Source organism: Aulonocara sp. 'chitande type north' Nkhata Bay, linkage group LG1 (genome assembly GCF_057382095.1).
Source record: "Aulonocara sp. 'chitande type north' Nkhata Bay isolate Kocher_YH1m ecotype deep benthic linkage group LG1, A_spYH_male_GT1.1, whole genome shotgun sequence".
Taxonomy (NCBI): Eukaryota; Metazoa; Chordata; class Actinopteri; order Cichliformes; family Cichlidae; genus Aulonocara; species Aulonocara sp. 'chitande type north' Nkhata Bay.
The window spans coordinates 19,260,314-19,279,778 of record NC_141344.1 but is presented as its reverse complement, the minus strand read 5'-3'; the positions used below and the strand labels follow the sequence as shown (position 1 = coordinate 19,279,778).

The 19,465-nt window shown below is 41.3% G+C and overlaps 2 protein-coding genes across 7 annotated transcripts in view; one reads left to right on the top strand and one right to left on the bottom strand.

Moving 5' to 3' along the window:
* Positions 1–13,713, top strand: part of myo1ea (myosin IEa) — a 49,243-nt gene extending 35,530 nt beyond the window's left edge. The window contains exons 18-29 of one of the 2 annotated variants that reach the window (XM_086287248.1): positions 272–370; positions 521–665; positions 4,186–4,300; positions 4,384–4,553; positions 4,632–4,777; positions 7,545–7,691; positions 7,788–7,945; positions 8,254–8,343; positions 8,434–8,638; positions 9,522–9,557; positions 11,407–11,576; positions 11,663–13,713. In XM_086287248.1, the coding sequence (XP_086143374.1) occupies positions 272–370; positions 521–665; positions 4,186–4,300; positions 4,384–4,553; positions 4,632–4,777; positions 7,545–7,691; positions 7,788–7,945; positions 8,254–8,343; positions 8,434–8,638; positions 9,522–9,557; positions 11,407–11,576; positions 11,663–11,739 (1,558 nt within the window). In that variant the 3' untranslated portion in view covers positions 11,740–13,713. The remainder of the gene's footprint in view (positions 1–271; positions 371–520; positions 666–4,185; positions 4,301–4,383; positions 4,554–4,631; positions 4,778–7,544; positions 7,692–7,787; positions 7,946–8,253; positions 8,344–8,433; positions 8,639–9,521; positions 9,558–11,406; positions 11,577–11,662) is intronic. The other variant, XM_086287254.1, reaches the window with a different exon arrangement.
* A 1,161-nt stretch (positions 13,714–14,874) lies between these two features.
* rnf111 (ring finger protein 111) overlaps positions 14,875–19,465 on the bottom strand; it is a 32,897-nt gene continuing 28,306 nt past the window's right edge. For 4 of the 5 annotated variants that reach the window (XM_086287216.1, XM_086287245.1, XM_086287228.1 and 1 more), the window contains 4 exons: positions 19,026–19,121; positions 18,649–18,735; positions 18,150–18,253; positions 14,875–16,519 (listed from right to left, as the gene is read on the bottom strand). In XM_086287216.1, the coding sequence (XP_086143342.1) occupies positions 16,402–16,519; positions 18,150–18,253; positions 18,649–18,735; positions 19,026–19,121 (405 nt within the window). In that variant the 3' untranslated portion in view covers positions 14,875–16,401. The remainder of the gene's footprint in view (positions 16,520–18,149; positions 18,254–18,648; positions 18,736–19,025; positions 19,122–19,465) is intronic. The other variant, XM_086287237.1, reaches the window with a different exon arrangement.

The window sequence follows — 19,465 nt, the reverse complement described above, 5'->3', positions numbered from 1 at the left end:
CTACTTTGTTTGAGGAAAAAGTTAGGAAAGCAACTCATTTGCATACAATAACCTCCGATTATCCCTTCCTCTAGTATGAGTGGAAGCTTCACGTGATATGAAAAGACTTATAGTTGATTCCTTAGAGGTTAGAGAAAAAGGAATTGGCTGTTATTGATTAGTGTTTGTACACATCACTAAATGATGTGTACAAACACAAAAGTATGAAAAATGAACAAGTTTCATCAATTTGTGGTTTATCTGATACTGAATGAGGTTTTTCTGTCTTTAGGGTGAAGCACCAGGTGGAGTATCTGGGTCTGAAGGAAAACATCAGAGTGAGGCGTGCTGGCTACGCCTACCGCAGGGTCTTCAGGAAGTTCCTCAACAGGTATCAAGCTTTTTCTTTTTCGCCGTGGTTCAAGGTGCACTGTCTGATTAGGCTATGAAAGATACGTTTCATTCTCTCTACTGCTTGTGTCCTGTGCTTCAAACCGAAGTCACACAACTTCTGCTGCTTATCGCCACTCAACTTCGACAGGTACGCCATCCTGACCAAAGAATCCTGGCCAACATGGCGGGGAGACGAGAAACAAGGCGTCCTTCATCTCTTACGGTCTGTCAACATGGACCAGGATCAGTTCCAGCTCGGCCGCACCAAGATCTTCATCAAAGCCCCCGAGTCGGTACGTTTCACCGCTGCGTCTCTTTCGGACTGTCGCATCTTCTCTTTGTGCGTTTGTCCATTTATAATGCAGGGTCTCTTTCAGGAAGCTTTCCAGGAGTGTAAAGCACAAAGTAAAAACTACAGATAGTTTGTAGCAGCTCACATCTCTTGTCAGAGCGTCATCAGCAGGCTGCAAAAAGCCTCAAGTCATCAGTTTTTGCACTGAACACCATAAAAGGACATCAGAGCCCCAAATCACGCTCTAACCCTCGTCACAGGGGAGGAGGCTGAACCCGACCCTTGCACCACGTCAGCACTGAGTCACCGCCGCTCTGAAATGAAAACACGAGCGCAGGCTGTGGTTGCAGAGTTTGGGGTGACATCGTAAAGGCTCCTATTTTTTCCACCCAAACTTCTTTTTTTTCCCCTCACGATTCTTATGAAAGCAGCACTTGTGTGCAGCCCTGCGCTTTCACTCATTAACATTTGTACACGTCACACAAGGGTAAGCATGCACGCCCACAGATGTATGTTTAGTAGCTTTAAACACAGACATCTTAGTCTCGATTCAGGCCTTACAGCGGATCCTGAATGCCTTTACTTATTTACTGCAGCCGCTCACTGCCAGGAGCCCCCATCCCCCCACGCCACCACACTGAGAGCCACTGAGGTGTGTTTATGAAGCGCAAATATCACATGGGGCGGACCGCTGAAATGAGCTGCCAGGCTTCTCAAAACAAGTCTCTGTGCATGATAAGACACTGACACCAGCTAATGAGCTGCGTGACTGAAGCGTTTTTCTGTCGGCTGTAATAAGTAAAGTTTGTTTGACGCCAGGCCAGATGTTGGAGGAGTTTCAGCCCCTCTGTGATGACGGATTTGCTCGTGGCTTACTGTCCATCAGAGGTCCTTTGTAAGCAGAGCTGAGTGACTATGACAGACAGCTCACCTAAAGAGTTATTAAAAAAACTTTTTTATACAGCACTCACAGCTGTTCTTCTGTTTCCTGCTTCATAATAGTGTTTAATCATCAAAGCCACTGAAAGTGTCCTAAACCCCTTACATACAAATGTTGGGCCACAAACTTGGGCTAATTTTCAAACCACACATTAGAAAAGTTGTGTAGTCTTCCAAATAAGATCCATCTCAGATTCCTGCTGCTTTTTTGGCAGATGGCATCACATCACCCCACTCCTAGCTTCACCCTTTTAAATTGACTTTTAAGGTTTTTCTGATTGCGTTTAAAGCACATTGTGGTTTAGCACAAGTAACATAGCAGGTATGTTGAGCCCATATGAGCCATTTTGCAGCCTGAGATCATCGTGTGTTGTCCTCCTGGCTGTTTCAAAATCGAGGCGTAGAGCTGAAGGGTAAAAAGCTTTTTGCCATTAGGCCCCCTTCAGCTTTGGAATAACCCGTGACTTCTTTCTTTTTGTAATGTCCTCTCTCTGTCTTCTCTTTCTTCTATCATCTGTCATCATGGTGGATTTGATGATACTTTCTGCATTAATAATTCTATAATTTGACAAGATCTCCAACACCACTGGCTGAAATGCAGCCCCGAACCATGAAAGAGCCTCCATCGCGTTTTAGAGACACTCACTGTTGTACCTCTTCTGCATATATTGATGATGATTTGCACCTTTATATAAGAATGATTTGGGTTTTTGTTTTTATGTTTTTCACTAATTCTTTCAATCTCAGCTTGTCCAGTTTCCTCAGATTTTATAACACTGACTGCTGAGATATGCCAGGTTTTTAGCTAACAGCTCTTTAGGAACCAAAGATACTTTTTTTTTTGTGTCAAACTGTTTTAATCGCTGGGTTTACTGTAGATTCAACTAAAGAAATGGGAGCAGATTGTGTTTTTGTGACAGGCTGATAGAAACAAAGTGCCTAAAGATACAACTTCTTGCTGTGCGGCAACAGTGCTAACCACCGTGCTGCCTAAAATTCAAATTCAAATTCAAATTTTATTTGTCACGTACACAGTCATACACAGTACGATATGTAGTGAAATGCTTGGACAACTGCTCGTGACCTAAAGAAAACAAAAAAGGAAAAGGCTATGAATAAGATAGGAAATAAATATGAAAAATTAAAAAAATTATGAAAAATTAAAGTAAGTGAGTACACGTGTAATTAATTAACCATACTCTAAATATATTTATTTATTTATTTATAGTAAATACAGTTGTTTGTTTCAGCACTGCTTCGATTTGAAGAGTCAGCCAGATGTTTGTGTAATAAAGACATTAGGAAGTTTGCCACCATTTCCTTCTCGCTTCCACTAATATTAACCAAAACACCACCTGCTGTTTGCTCCTGGTGTTGTCAGCCGGGAAGTGCAATCACTCTCACAGCCTCTGTGATTTTGTGGTGTCACTGTTTCTGTGACTCAGTGTATTTTTCTGCTTGCAGCCTTTCTGGGTGAAGTTTGATCTGCTGTGTTGTGTTTCGGTCTTGCTTGCGGTTTGTTCCTGTGGCCGGCTCTGTCGATGCCAAGCCTATTGCAGCACCGGGCAGGATGTTTAGTCTGGCAGGGAGAGGGCAGAGAGTGTGATTGCGTGTCCCGACGCCCATCGGGAAATGACATATCCCGGTGACAAGATGAGTCTGCTCATAAGTGCTAGCGAGGACCACAAACACTTGTAATTTTAAGGATTATTGTAATTAAATTCTAAGTTTTTCTACTTTAAAGGGTAAGTGTTAATGTCTTTGAGTCCATCTCGAAGCAAAGATCAGAATCCTGTTCACACTGGACGTTTATAGATATTTTTAGTTTAAACATGTTCACCGTCAGCTCTGCAGCTTTGCAGGGCATCACTCTGTTGATTCAACTGCCAAACAATTTCATTACAACAATCCAAACAAGCTGTGGCTGTTTGTCGTCTGCCAAAAAATGACTGCTGCTATTTAAACAGGTGCAAATGACTTGTTGGCCTATAATCCATCAAATATATCTCTCATGAATGATATCCAGCCATTTAGAGCCAGAAAACGTCCTGTCATAAGGTTAAAGCTGAAATCTGTTTGTTCTGGCAAAGTGACTTTTATATATCCTTTATTTAGCTGGGTAAAATGTGTCGTTGGCATTAAAAATGTATTTTTCTGGAGAGATTTGACCAAGAGGGCAGCAAAGATTGCAAGAAACATAACATAATAGTTCTATACAGATATTTTAAACAACAAACAAACAGGACTGGATCGTCATAAAGATGCTGGCAAAACAGGTGATTTCATAAATCCTGTTGACTATTTACCAATATAAGCAAATATATCACACATGAAAAACACACAGGAACATTGGAAATCACTTTTTGGCATGACACGGGTCTTGTTGTCAGACACCAGCACTTCACTTCTGCACTGTAATAAAAATGACGAGCCGACAGCTCGGTTTGTCTATTTAACTGTACTCAGGTATGTTCTGTATGCATTCCTCCCACTGAGTTCATGTAGGTGTGTCTGTGTTTGGGTTTGTGCAGTGAGCTGAACTCGGCATGTGTCATCCTGAGTCTCGCTCTTTGTCTTTACAGCTGTTTCTGCTGGAAGAGACGAGGGAGCGCAAGTTTGACGGCTACGCCCGGACCATCCAGAAAGCCTGGAGGAAATATGTGGCCCGCAAGAAGTATGTTCAGATGAGGGAAGAAGGTGAGTGAGGGAGCGACTTACTGCCGGAAGTATCTACCTGCCTGGCGCTCCCGCTCTTATCCTCTTTGTCTGGGTTCATTCAGCTTCCGATCTGCTGCTGAACCGAAAAGAGAGGCGGCGACACAGCCTCAACAGAAACTTCGTAGGTGACTACCTCGGTATGGATGACCGGCCTGAGCTCCGGCAGTTTCTTGGAAAGAGAGAAAAGATCGATTTTGCGGACAAAGTCACAAAATACGACCGTCGCTTCAAGGTTGGTTCAATTAAATTTTCAGTCTGGTTTTCCAACAACTGGCAAAATAGTAACATTGTGTTTTCCTTCTTCAAATAGGCAATTAAGAGAGATTTGATCCTGACACCAAAATCTGTGTACCTGATTGGAAGAGAGAAGGTGAAACAGGGGCCAGAGAAAGGGCAGGTGACAGAGGTGCTGAAGAGGCGGATCGATGTGGACAAGATCTTAGCGGTGTCTCTGAGGTGCAAAATGCTTCCTTCACATCTGAGTAACATCATTCAAAAGAAATTATAGTATTGCCTTTTCCAGGTCCAGAGAGCTTACAACTTCTAACTCCTCCACAAAACTCAGAGAGAAAGGTTTTCTCCTGAGAGAATGATGCTAGAGCAGATATTTCCAAACTTCAGGCCAACACGGCACAAAGATGAAACCTTTAGTCCAGTCTTTCATTATCAGTCAGGCAGAAAGTTCAATATTATTTTTATGTTTTCGTAAATTCAATCAGCAGGCTTTCTTCTGCCACCCGACGGGCACGGCTCCGCTAATGACGAGACCAAAGACGAGTTCATGATCTGCAACCCTGAACTGGTGAAGGGGTTAAGAAAATGGATGTGTTATCATTTTATTCGGCTTCTTACCTAACACATTTCCACATGGTTAAGTGGCAAATTTAAGCCTTTACAATTGTATATTCCAGTCTATCTTTCAATTTAAAATAGCAGCAAACTTAATTTCTTTAGTATTTTTATTTTTACTCACATTAAGGAGAATATTGGTGCCATCCTGGATTCATTTCCACTGTCTGGGTCGACTTTGCATGTTCTTCCCATGTCTGTGTGGGTACTTTGCCTTTTCCTACAGTCCAAAGACATGCAGTTAGTGGCATTAAGCTAACTGGTGATTCTAAATTGCCCATAGGTGCGACTAGTTATCTGCCTCTCTGTGTGTTAGCTGTGTGACAGACTGGTGACTTGTCCGGGGTCTACTTCGCCCTATAGCAGCTAGGAGTGGATAAGTGGAAGAAAGTGGATGAAGGGGTACTTTATTTTCCATCACATAACTTTAATGCAGGTTTATTGTAGCTCAAAGCAGGAACAGAAGTCATTATACTGTCTAATAATTAATAGAATTAATAACATGTGCCACACAAATGGCATCCATAAAAACAAATTTGGAGCTTATTCTGTTTACATAAGTCAACTCTAACTGCTACGTCCTGCTGCTACACCACATCCTGCTCTCTAGAAAATCTACCTACAGCAGCATTTTTATTTTGGTGTATTTCAGAATTTACACTGCACAGCCACAAGAAAAGCGACACACTTCATTCGACCCCGTTTAGCTTTGATCACAGCGTGCGATCGCCGTGGCATCGTTTCAGTGTCGCAACAATTATTTCCATCTATAGTTGCATTCTTTTTTTTCGAAGATCTTGCACTGATGATGCTGATGAGAGTCCGACTGCTGCGTAAAGTCGTCTCCATCGTATCCCAAAGGTTCTCAAAGAGGTCGAGAACTCCGGACTCTGGTTATTGAGTGTATTCAGATAGTCAGCTGAACTCATGTCTTTTTGAGCACATGATGTTGCCTAACCTAGACCTGACCAGCTGAAGTAATTCCAGATCATAACCCTGCACCCACACGCTTGCACTTCATCCGCCTTTCTTCTCGTGCCGATCACTCCTGGATCACAGTCGGTCTCATCAGAGCACATTTCCATTGCTTCAGACTCTAATCTTTATGCTCCCTGGCAAATTGAAACTGATAAGTGTGTTTTTATTAAGGCTACACAGCTGTTCTCTTCTTGCTATATTTGTGGAAATGCTCCAACCTTCACTTTTAAACATAGCTGTGAGTTCTACTGTAGATTTTATATATTTTTAATTATGTGATTTCTCTCCGATCTCGATTATTCAGGATTTTTTTTCCCCCCGACCACATTTATCAGAGATGATGGTTCCCTACTACCCGTCCAGGACTCAGTTTTCGTAGTTTCGCCAATCACCTTAGTAGTTTTCTTTCCTCGTTACAGGCCAGCAATTTGACTCCAATGAAACAGCTTTTTTCACGCTTATGAGACTTTAGGATTAAGTAACCTTTTCCCAGCCGAAACATATCAATCGCTGCATCAATCCCTCCAGGTGGTGAAGCTTTTTTTTCCAGTGTATTTTTCTGCTACTTTAATCAGAAGTAAAGTGCACGCTAATATTGTTGATTTTCAAACTTCAGCCCCTGCTCTGCACTCCTCTCCGTTATCTCAAAGCTGATGTTCTGAATCACACGTTTCTATGAGCAGAGGTACATACCAGCAGATATTTGACTGTTTCCAAAACAAGACAACATCTGATTCTGTGGACACTGCACTGCAGAAAGCCATGAATCCACTTCAAAGTCACAGTCTGGATTTGTAATCAAAGAAGTTCCCATGTTGCTGTAAATGTCACACAAGGGACGCGGAAAACATGTGGAGTATATTTAAGCTGCTTGTATATGTTAGTGTTTTCAGGTCTGACTGAAACCAGTTTAGTCCACATCTCCAAAACGTTGCTAAATTACTCAAAAATGCTATAGTGGGGAAAGAACGTTGATCAGTTTATTGTGAAAGTGCGGGGAAAAAAGGAGCTGAGAGACTTATCGTAGCTTTGTTGTTCATGGGAACGCAGCATAGCTCGTTTCAGAGGTGGAGCTGCTGGAGTAACATGTGGCTTTTGAGTCAGCGGGGTAATACAGACCAGGTGGTGCAATGAGCGAAAGCAGGAGTTGTAAAAAGCTCATCAGAGAAAAACCCGACTTCTCTGGGAGGAACAAAGTATCCTTGTGCGGGTTACGGGCTCAAGCTGTCGTCCCTCCTCAGATGTGAGCCGCTTTGTGAGGCTCTTGATGCAAATGTGAAAGCTGATTCTGACTCGTGATCTTGGCTTCTGTCAAAGTTTCACAGAAAACGGAAAAACGGGGAGATTTGATCTGTTATAACACTTAAAGTTTCCCTTGCTTTGTTCGTCCTTTCAGCACAATGCAGGACGACGTCTTGATACTGCACGAGCAGGAGTACGACAGCCTGCTGGAGTGCATTTTTAAGACCGAGTTCATCAGCTTGCTTGCTCAAAGGTTTGAGGAGAAAACCCAGAGGAAGCTACCGCTTAAGTTCAGTAACACGTAAGTAAACACTTCAATAGTAAACATAGAAGCCAAAAGGACAAACAAGACAAAAACAAAGTCCGATGATATAAAAATGTCTGTCGTGTTTCTCAGACTGGAGATGAAGTTGAAGAAGGAGAACTGGGGCTTCTTGAGTGGCGGCGGCTCCAGGCAGGTCACATTTGTCCAAGGTCAGGGAGACATGCCTGTCCTGAAGCCTTCGAGCAAATCTCTGCAGGTCAGCATCGGACCCGGGCTTCCCAAGAATACACGTGAGTATGAACGAACCTGTGGAAAGGTTACCTGCTCTCACAGTGAGCCGTAATCCACCAAATGCTGCGTTTCCTTCTTTGAGAGGTTGTTTGTTTGTGGAGCCATTTCATGCCTTTTTGTGTTACTGAGAAAGAAGTTGTCCCTCCAATTATTGTTAGATCCAAATCCACTGTGGTTGTGAGCAGAGGCAAAACTGCAAAAATGATCTTTTTATCCAACAAATTATGGATCCAACTGTGTTTTAGTTTTGTTTATCTAAATTACAAAGCTGCTGGTTAGTTAATATCTGAATATCTCTCCCCTTTAGGCCCAACCAGGAAGAGCTTCACTCAGAGTCGCTCAAACATGTCCAGAAGCCACCAGCACACCCCATCACGAGCTGCACCGGGACCTCCAGGTACAGCGTCCGAGCAGCTCGCTGGTCACCTGTCCCGAGTGAATCATCTCTCTCACAGCTCACATGACAACAAAGCTTTTCTTTCTGCAGTTTCACACCAGAACGGTGGCATAAAAAACACCAACCATGTCACCAATCAGAGAAATTCACAGCATCACAGCAAGAGGCATCCATCGTCCCACAACTCAGCGCACCCGGTCCTGCCCAGCAACATCAACCAGGTGAAGGAGCGAGGCGGCAGTCGCCAGCAGCCGAACTTAGACTGTCTGAGAGTCCCCGATCAAGGAGCAGCAGGGTGAGAAACCGGCACACACTGTAGCCAAACAGTCCAGGCAGGAACAGACAGACTAACTCACCCACACAAAACAAGGACTTTCCCATCACCGCTTCAAGCTTTTAATTAGTTTAAATTGTGCCTGAACTCCTCATACTGCTGTAAGTTACACCTGTTCTTTAGCGTCTACACTTTGCTTGGTTAATGTTGTCGTCTCCCAGCTTTGAAATAAAAATGTCACAGCTGATTTGTACGTTGAAAGAGTCACCAGCAAGTCGGCAGTCAAGCAAAGCTAGCTTTTATCTCTGACACCTGTTGGCTGAATCTTAATTGTATGACTAACGTGATGTTTCACAGAGCTCAGCTGAAAGAAATCAGCAGTTTATCAACTCATCTTTTTGATTTTCAGCTAAAAACAAATGTCGCTCGTTGTCCTTAAACTTAATGTGACACAGCACTGTTTTAGCTCAGCTTTGAAATCCCATTTGATGAGAATTTACACTTGCACCTTAAACTATGTGGATCTTTTAGTCCCAGGAACTTTTCTCAAAGAATTTAAAGGTTCCTTCTGACTCTTTCTTGCTCTTTGTTGGTTTAAAACCCTAAGTTCCTCAAAAGGTTCCTGTTTCCCGGATAAACTCATGTGGTGGAAAAGTCCTTTTTTTTCCTATTGATTCTGTGTTAATAAACGTATGAAGTCATGTAATTATTTGGCGTTGTGTAACGTACAGTTTTCCTGTGTTTAGATGTCCAATGTCCAAACCCAGTTTCATAAAATAAGACAGTAGTCAGGCTCGTGTCACGAACACAGTTATAAACGTCGTATTAAAATGACTATAGACACTCTCACACATAGCTGTGTTTCTGTATTTTGACATAATTTGGATAATTTATTCTTTTGTAGTCCTGGAGGCAGACCGCCCACTTCAAACGGAGGAATGTGAGTTGGAGTGTTTGCAGTGTTTTGACTGGTGTTTCATGAGTGCAAAAGTTTGCAGCAGCAGGAAATGCTCATGCATATTCTCTTGTATGATTAAAATTCGACTTCCTGTCGTAGTATGCAACTAAGATTTTATTTTATTTTTATTTCCTGCTCCTGCTGCTGCTCTGTTTCAATCAAGTGGGAATTCTTTCTCAAATTTTTTTTTTCATTTGTAAACAAGATTTCTGGGAGGTTGAAAGAATCCTTCTGTGCTTTTATTGATTTATTGATTTATTTTAATATTGGTTCAATTTTAATATCACAGGAGTAAATAATTTTATTGGGTCAATGCATAAGTTACATATGTATAAAACAGGCTGCTTCACTGCCTGTTTAAAGTTCAGTGTATAAAAGACGGATGTGTCATACGGCACTAAAAAGTGAAGCCACTGGAGATGTGCCTCAAACCTGCGTTCTTTTTCGTGGCCAGCAGGGGGCGACCTTTCTGGTTTTAAACAGAAGCCCGGTTGCAGTGAACACTACAGCTCATTGATCTATGGCCTTACTTATTATTTGTTTTTTTTTTTGTTGAAGTTGATACATAAGACATCTACAATATAACTCATGTTATAGATTATCCCTACAGGATAAAAAAAAAAAAACTATGATAAAGCAGGGTACGAGCTCTCTTTGGTCAGAACGTCAGAACACCTGAATGATGATGATGATGGTGAATTTGCTCCGCCTGACCAGCAGGTGGCGCCATAGAGACTGCATCCCTCTTTTATTTACAGTGTACACCGATCAGCTGCAAAATTATACCTAATATTGAGTTGGTACCAAAACAGCTCTGACCTGCCAGGGCATGAACTCCACTAGCCCACTGATGGCCACAACCATCAGGGAATAGTTTCAATGAAAAAGTGTACATGGTCTGCACCAACACTTATGTAGGTGTTACATGTCAAAGTAACATCCACATGGATGGTAGGACCCACGGTCTCCCAGCAGAACACTGTCCAAAGCATCATGCTGCCTCCACCAGCTTGCCTTCTTCCCATAGTGCATCCTGATGCCTGGTCTTTACCAGGTAAAAATGGACACACCTGCCCATCCACGTGTTGTAAAAGAGAACATGATTCATCAAACCAGGCCACCTTCCTATATTGCTCCATGGTTCGGTTCATTGTTGGGCATTTTGTTGGTGGACAGGAGTCAGCACGGGCACCTGGCTGTTCTGGTTATTCTGACTCCTTTCTATCAGAACCAGCTTGAACTTTCTGGCCAATTTGAGCTACAGTAGCTCGTCTGTTAGATCGGACCACAGGAGCCGGCCATTGTTCCACATAAGAGCTGCAGTTTTGAAGGCGCTCTGACCAAGTCACAATTTGGTCCTTCTCAAACTTGCTCAAATCCTTCTAACATCAACCTTGAGGTTTTCACTTGCTCCCAAATACATCCCGTACACTAACTCGCGCCGTGGTGACGAGAGAATCAGGTACAGCAATATGCAAGTAATGGAATGCAGCCAGTATGCAGAAAAAAGGTGCTGCTGACTTGGGATCAGCACTCTGTGCTCCTGAGGGCTTCACAAACACATTTTAGGTTCAGTTGCAGGCATAGAGATGGCATGCACCATATCGCCATCTTGTGTCTGATTTATGAACTGCTGCTATCTCTTTAAAACACTTTCCGTTTGATTACAGTGTTGATTGGAAAATGAAAAATCTTAATCCTCAAATCGGTGTTTCCTGGTTGGTATATGGTATAATGAGATGGTGGTTATGCATGCCCTCGTATTCTGAGATCGACCATAGACAAAGTCACAAACGCGTTTCTCTCTTTGTTTCTCTCGATGTTACCTCAGGGCCCACAGACCGTCAGCCAGCAGGCCTCCGCCGGGAGGAGGACGACCCAAGCCTGCACCCAAACCCAAGCCTCAGGTGCCCCAGTGCAGAGCTTTGTACGCCTACGATGCTCAGGACACAGACGAGCTCAGCTTCAACGCTGACGACGTCATCGACATCATCAAAGAGGGTAAGCGCAGGGCGAAAAAGGCATTCAGGGGCTTATTTGTCATCTATTTTTCATGAGACGCTAATTTAGTCGTGTTTGTCGGCCAGATGTGTCCGGGTGGTGGACAGGACGCCTTCGTGGGAAGCAGGGACTTTTCCCCAACAACTACGTCACCAAGATCTAGGAGCTGCAGGTTTCACAGCACACGGAGGAGAGAACGCTTCATCCCAGCTGACCTTCTCAGAGGAAGGGGCGGAGCTTAGAAGCTTACAGTTGGAGAGAGAAGCACAATGAGACACTTCCTCCACTTTACTGCCTTAGAGTACACGAATGTAACTCCCGGTTACACCAGCAGACTAAAAGATCATCGAGCTTGAAATGAGGCTCTAAAGACAAAGAAGACTGTTTGACCCCAGGGTCTGATTTCTTTTCCCTTCACAGTCCCTCTGAGTACTGAACAAAACTATTTATTGTATTTATAGCTTCTGTGTTCTCCTTACTGTCATTTATATCTTGCTGAGGACTTTTAGCTCAAAACATTTTTGAAGCGCTGGAATGAAATCTGCTAAATCTGTGGGACCAGGCTGTGATTTTTACTCTCAACACGTTGTTTTGTTTAGCTTGTTTTAGATGAAGGTTTGATTGCCGAAGCAAACGTGGATGTGTCCGTGTCAAAAATGAAGTGACTGCTGTTTTACCAGGAAATATTTATTTTTGGTGCAAAACTGTAACTACTTTCCAGGAACACATATTCATTAAATCGCCACACTGTGATTTCTAATGATTAGAAATACCAAAGCAATACCCAAACCAGTCAAAGGGCAGTGTAGTAAAGTGGTTAATCACTATGTCTTTGCTTTTCTAGCACACCAGTATATTAGACTAACAGTAGAGGCCATGTATACTGTAACCTGAGCATGCTGTCTGCGGTCTATTAGCACTTTATTAGCACCGGTACTACCTTGGACACAGACATCGTTCATGCCACAGCCAGTAAGTCAAGTTGATGAAGGACAAGTTGCCAAGATAGCAATAAGTCGCTTTGGTAATTAATTTGTTTACATTAAATGTTAAAAACAGGCATTTTAGATCTGATTCTGTATATGTGTTCATATGTAGGAGGATGCCTGGTGCTGGTTAGAATTTAAATTAAATATTTTTTTGTTTTGTATTTTCTCTGAAGGATTTTAACATGCTGGTTTTCATCTGCCTTTGTTGCTCACAGATCTGCTTTATTTCCTGTTCCGCTCGGTGTGGTTACTATCACAGATCACGGTGAACGGATTTTTGTTTCGTCAAGTGCACCGATTTGCTTTTAGGTGAATTTGTTGCCATTTTTCCCTGTGGCGCTGCAAACTATTTAACTTGTGCTCGACTGTTTCTGCACATCTTTTTGCACTGCTTTCATTACTTACACATTCCTTTTTTTTCCAAATAAAATAACCACATTATACTCTGGTCAGTGACAACTGCTGGGACTTCTGTCATAAAACCTCTGCATCATGAAATATAGTTTGAACAGATGGTGGAAAGTATCCTTGTGCAATACACAACAGTAGATCAGTCCTTTAATAAAGCATGTAATACTGCATATTTAACTGCTTTGGTTTGTTTTATTGTCAAAGAGGCTTTCATGTTGTTTACATCAAATTCTGACCCTGCCATCAGAATCTCACAGCAGATGTTTTTCCAATCTTCAGTTCTGTAAATATTTGGTGAACTTGTGCGATTTGAAGGCTGAGTTTCCTGTTCTTAGCTGACAGGAGTGACACCCACTCCTTAAGGTCAGACGTTTCTACATTCATAGATACTTTTCTTCATACTTTGGATTAGTTTGATTAGTTTTCACTTAATGATGCCTTTCTATCAGCACAAAGCAGTCTGGTCATCGAGACATTCTCTGGTGTCAACAAGGTATTTTCTGTAAATTTTAGAAATTGGTACTCAGACCTGGACCGTCTGTCACCAACATGCACGCCACATTCAAAGTCACTTAAATAACTTTTATTTTTCATTCTGATGCTCAGTTTGAAAGTCAGCAGGTCTCATCTTGGCCTTGTCCACATGCCTAAATGCACTGGGTGCTGCTGTGTGTTTGGTGATTAGATATTTGCATTAATGAGCAGTTGAATGGTGTACCTAATGAAGACCTGGAGGGTAAATGTAGTGATGTGTATGCCTTTTTTAAAAGTAAATGTCTAAGCTGCAGATTTAACTGTTCAGTAATTTTTTTTTACCAAAATCTATGTTTAAATTGTGACTGTTTTCTAAAGATTGTCTCTCAGCCCAGCTTTACAGGTACAAGAGACTTTTACCTTGAAATAGTTTTACTCAGCTGAAACAGAAAAAAATGTATCTGTGCTGGCAGGAACATTTCCTACTTATGTCTTCTACATTGTTTTTATTGAGGAGGATCTGTCACACCCTCCACTGTGCAGCTGCACTCAGGGCCACAGCTTTGCTGGAAGACTGCGTTTCATTTCCACCTTGTGGCTACAATCGGTACTGCAACATTTTGAATAGTTGACCTTTAACATTTATGTTATCTGAGAAACGTCTTCTTTTATCGGTTGTGATAAATGCGTTTATCTTCTTTAGACACTAGTAGTTTTTAATCACATTCATTTTAACTATGGACCATTTCGAAAAACTGACTAGACTTGCTCAGTTTCTTCTGTCTTTTTGCTTTAACAAAATAACAATTTCCTAAATGGAATCACCTCACTCACCTGGTCCATAACAGACTTTCTAATTATTTATATCAACTTATTAAAACCAGAACAGCACTGATTAGAGAAAAACGATTGATTAAAATGATCTTACATTAATTTATTATTTGAAAATAGAAGTCCTTTTTAATAATACAATAAATAATGACAATAACGAGAAAGAATAAACTTGATATCATCTACATGTTCTCGATCTAAGGCTTTCTGAGATTACATATCACAAAAACGTCTGGAGGTCAAGCACTAGGAAAGTTTGGAAACTGCACATCTATTCTATCTATATCTATCGCATCAGATTAATATATAATGAGATTAGTAAAGAGTAAATGTGCCTGTAGTAATAGTGATCATTTTCTATATCTGACTGATTTTTGTACATTTGTGTATTTATTTAACCCAAAGATGAAGTTTGGGAAGTCAGGTCTGTAAATTTGTGCTTTTATGTTGGTTTTTCTCCAATATAAAAGATTTAAGCTTTTACATGATCTTTAAGCCAATGCAAATTTAATGACAGATAAGCATGTACTATGAAAGCCAGTGAGAAACTCGCATGTCTGATGAATCAGAAAAACGCCAAAGAAACGACACAATTAAGTTATCCAAGTTTATTAATATCATTTTTTAAAACTAATAGAAATCCCACAGAATATGATCCTGGTGCCTTTAAGTCAATGAATGCATGGCTACCTGCTTTAAGTACTGCATTTCAACACTCCATTCAAAATTGTAATTTTTCAGTTTTTACTATTCGTCAGAGTGGAAATACATGGCCTCAGCACACTGTCATATTCACTACGGTCCTCCTACCCTTTTCTCTCTTGTGCAAGTCTATGCGAGTGAGTTAGTCGACAGCATTAGTGTTTTTTTCTTTTCTTTTCTCAGCGGCCAAAGCAGACGCCGCTGCTCAACTACAGAGAGACAAAAAAGGGAGGGTGGGTGAAATGGTTCGACGTGTGAGAATAAACAGTAAATATTCATCTCCGATTGAGCTGTGTATTTCCCTCTGAGCACACACGCACGCGCGCACACATATACACACAGGAAATCAACGCCACTGCCAGTTTCAAATTGACAAAATGATCCCAGGTTGCGGGGTCGTGCGTCGACCTGAGATCACCTCACATAAACCTAGCGTCCGCAGGCCCGTCTGCAGGAAGGAACCCCAAACAGAATGAAGAAAAGATTCACAGCAGATCCCGACAATCGTTCGGTTTAGAAAGAACAGTCAAAGAGAGGGAGGTGACATTCTTTTTTCTTTGTCCTCTAAAATACATCGGATGGTGGCGGTAACGGTGTTGTAGTCAAAATGAAGGTGCTGGAAAACGGGGGAAGGGGCGGGTGGTGTAATCGTAGCAAAGCGTGTGCATATTCTGGGAGTGAGGTGAACATCTGAGTTTATTTCCACTCTAGAAATACTGGGTGTGCACTAATACAGCAGCTGATCTGTTAACATAGTTCCCTAGTTAGGAATGTCTTGATTTACTTAAAAAAAAAAAGAAAAGAAAGGAAAGGAAAAAAAAAAACATCTCTCACTAACAATCCACATCTTCTAAACATAAACTAATCAATGATACAATGATTGGTAAAATGAATCCTGCAATGTTGGTTTTGTTTTTTGTTGTTTTTCTTTTTTTTTCCTTAACTGGAGGTTGACATTCTATTCTAGTAAAGCGAGGCATTGGGTTTACAGAAATGCATCTTTACTAGAGCAGCTATCCTCACCTGCAACTTGTTAGGCCGTTTCGAGCCCACGTTATATGTGCAAAGAAATGCATTGCGAGGAAACATGCAGAGAAACAGAACGCAAATGACACTTGAGGAAACGATCAAAAAAGCTACATAAAAGCTTTATAAATACAATAAAATCTTAAACCCTTAATGGAGAATTCTAGCTGTTGTAGTAACATGTGATAGCTGGCACTCTAGGCTCAATGCTTTTATTTTTTTCTCTGTCAGATGTCTTTTTTTTTTAATATCCTTGCAGTAGAGCTGCTGCAGGGGTAATTCATGCCATCTTTGGTTGACTGCAGTACTGAAGAGAAATTAATATGATCTCAAAATAAATTTTTAACAAAAGGGTTGTTAGAAAAGAAAAAGGGGGAAAAAAAAAAACAGCATCAACTCTCAGCAGACAACTGCGCCTCAATGTCCACTCTGCAGATGGGGCACTTCTTATTGGTGAGGAGCCACTGATCCACACACAGCTGATGGAAGAGGTGCATACACGGTAGGCGTCTGGAGGGGAAACAGAGGAGAGAGACGTGAGACAAAGAAATAGATTAAGCAGGCTTTCCCTTTCCCTATCTTGTCTTCCTTCTCCCCAACCCGTCGCCCCTCCCTGAGCCTGGTTCTGCCGGAGGTTTCTTCCTGTTAAAAGGAAGTTTTTCCTTCCCACTGTTGCCAAAGTGCTTGTTCACAGGGGGCCATATGATTGTTGGGTTTTTCTCTGTATGTATTATTGTAAGGTCTACCTTAAAATATAAAGTGCCTTGTTGTGATTCGGCACTGTATAAATAAAATTGAATGGAATATTAACATGCATGATACAGCAGCACTGCCTGATCATGAGCTTAATTAAAATATAGTTTTGGGTTTTTTTTAAAAATCCGATGAAAACAGCGAAACCTATTTCAAAAACAGAAACGATTGCACTACTTTGTCTACTAAAATCTTTGTTTATGGTCACGTGCAAAAGCCAGGAAATCTGTCTGTTTAAATCTATAAACTATATTAATATTATTCTGAATTCATGCATTTATACTCAAATAACTGAAAGTCAGAAATAAACATTCAACCACTAAAATATTTTTTCTGTTCAGGATGCAAGTAAACCCAAAACCCAACATCTTTAGTTAATCAAAGACTGAAATTGTTGTTTTCTGTCACATTAAGTCTTAAACCACTGTTGTGAGTAAAATACAAGCTGTATCAAAACCACCGACTCCCAGCCGGGGCTACCCTAACCCAACAAAATCCAGTGGATAAGCTATACAAACATACAGCTGAGTTATTGGTACATTAAAATGTCATTAAGGTTAAATTAACATTAAAATGGCTCAAAAAGTGAATAAGTTGTATTCTGTAGAAGCTGCATAAAAACAGCTCAAATGAATGAAACTGCTGCATGCTGGTACCCTCAATGCAGAGATGGGTTTAAATACAACAACAGCTGAAAGAAGTCAGGAAATGGCTGAAATAGTGAGCTAACAGCTGTAACAGTTGTCCAGGGCGCACCCTGCCTCTCGACCTACGACAGCTGGGGATAGGCTCCAAAAAACAGAGTTAAGTATATTTTACAATGTCAGACACTGTCAATGAGGAAGTTTTTGATTTGACCGGATAAAAGTGCCTTTAAACACTTGAGTCCATCGTATAATTCATATATTTAAGTTTTCATCTGTATTCCTTACAAACAGAGCTGCCATCTGCTTTCTCCAATTAGGGAAACACTGATTTTAAAACACAGTTTAAATGTAAGAATAAAGACTAAATGTTGTTAGTGAGTAACAATAATTAAGGGATTCGCAATTTGTAGTGCACGGTAAAGAAAACAGAAAAACATTTAATTTTTCAGTTTCTCTTAAACCAACAGGGGGCAGAAAATCCTCTTTAAAAGAAATACTTGAGTGAGTGCCAAAACGCAGCACCATGAGGCTTGTAATTTTAAGGCTCTTTGGGATTTTCTGCTGATTACTTTAATGCCTCTGGGTCTTTTTTTTTTTTTTTGACATCCTATGAGACAATGTGAAACGGCTAAACTACACCTGCTATCCCACCTGTCTCCGTCACACCCTTGAAAGCGTAATTGAACACACAAAACCGAGCGCGGCGAGCGGGACGAACACCCAGGAGGCGAGACATTTACCTGACATCCTCCCCCTCCTCCAGTATTGACAGGCAGATGGTGCATTTCTCCTCTGTGTCTTCATCTGCCCCCTCGTCTTCGTCTTGCTTACCGTGCAGCTTTCTCTGTTTGTGAGAAACGTTTGTTTTTGATGAGCAGTGTCGATCAACAACTGCTATTACAGATGGTTAAACAAAATCCTATGAATTCAAACACAAGCTACTCAATTAAAACACTGTAGTAAGATTAGAAGTATGTATTAAGTTTGTATTTTAAAAAAAAAAAAAACAAGTGATATTTTTCCGATAAAGAGGTAACTATGTTTACAACAATACATTAGATTTGGGGACAGAGAGAATGGTCATTTTGTCCTGAAACAGAAAAATGTTTTTTAATCAAATCAAAATGATTCAAATCAAAGTAATTAGCCGAATTCCCTGGCCCCCAAGACTAACACTAACATCTACTGTACATGTGAGCAGAGACATGTTTCCAAATTGATTTGTTCATTATTTCTCACCGATTCTGGGTCTGCGTGCATATTTTTCCCAATAGATGCCCAAGCTTCAGGGGTTAACTGTTGGTCAATGTCTCTCTCCAACACCTTCTGTATTGGGTGGCAGGGTGTTAGATTGCTTATTTAGATACATTTGGAAACCTCTACGGAAACTTTGCCCCAACAGATATCGTCACAGCTGCAAATCTCTGGTAAAAGACACTACAGTGTTTTTCTAAATGCTGGCAAAACATCAGATGTTTGAAATGAGCACAAAAGACCACTGCGCACTCTGTCCCAGAGGCAACTGCAGCATACATTCACAACTATAGACAGCAGCTTCAAAATCTGTAAGCACATTATATATTTATTACAACACACACACTCTGACAGGTCCTCACCTTTTTGTACTTGTGTGGGTAAGTGCACCTCTCTATGGTTCCCTGAGAGGCTCCTCGGTTCACAGTCCCCAGTCTCTCCTCTAAATGCAGCAGGTCCTGATTGGAGGGGGAAAAAGCTGACATTTTCTGTACAAACTGACATTTTTCTTCATGGAGAGGCTTTACCAGCTGTTCGATTAATCAATTAAGCAGATAAAGCCTTTGACTAAATGGGTTTCCACGTAGTCATCGAAAGTCAGATTAATATTTCTAAATCAAGCCAATGGTTTATGCAGTGTCAGCAGGACAGCTGTGGTTACCTACTGAGCCACTCACTGTGCTTGTTGGCTTGTTGAATTGCGTGACTTGGCAAATAAATTCAACTCACTGAGGCAGACGGCTCTGTGAGAAGAAGCTTTCACGTCACGGCTGACAGACACGTGTTCTGGGAGCAATTTTTT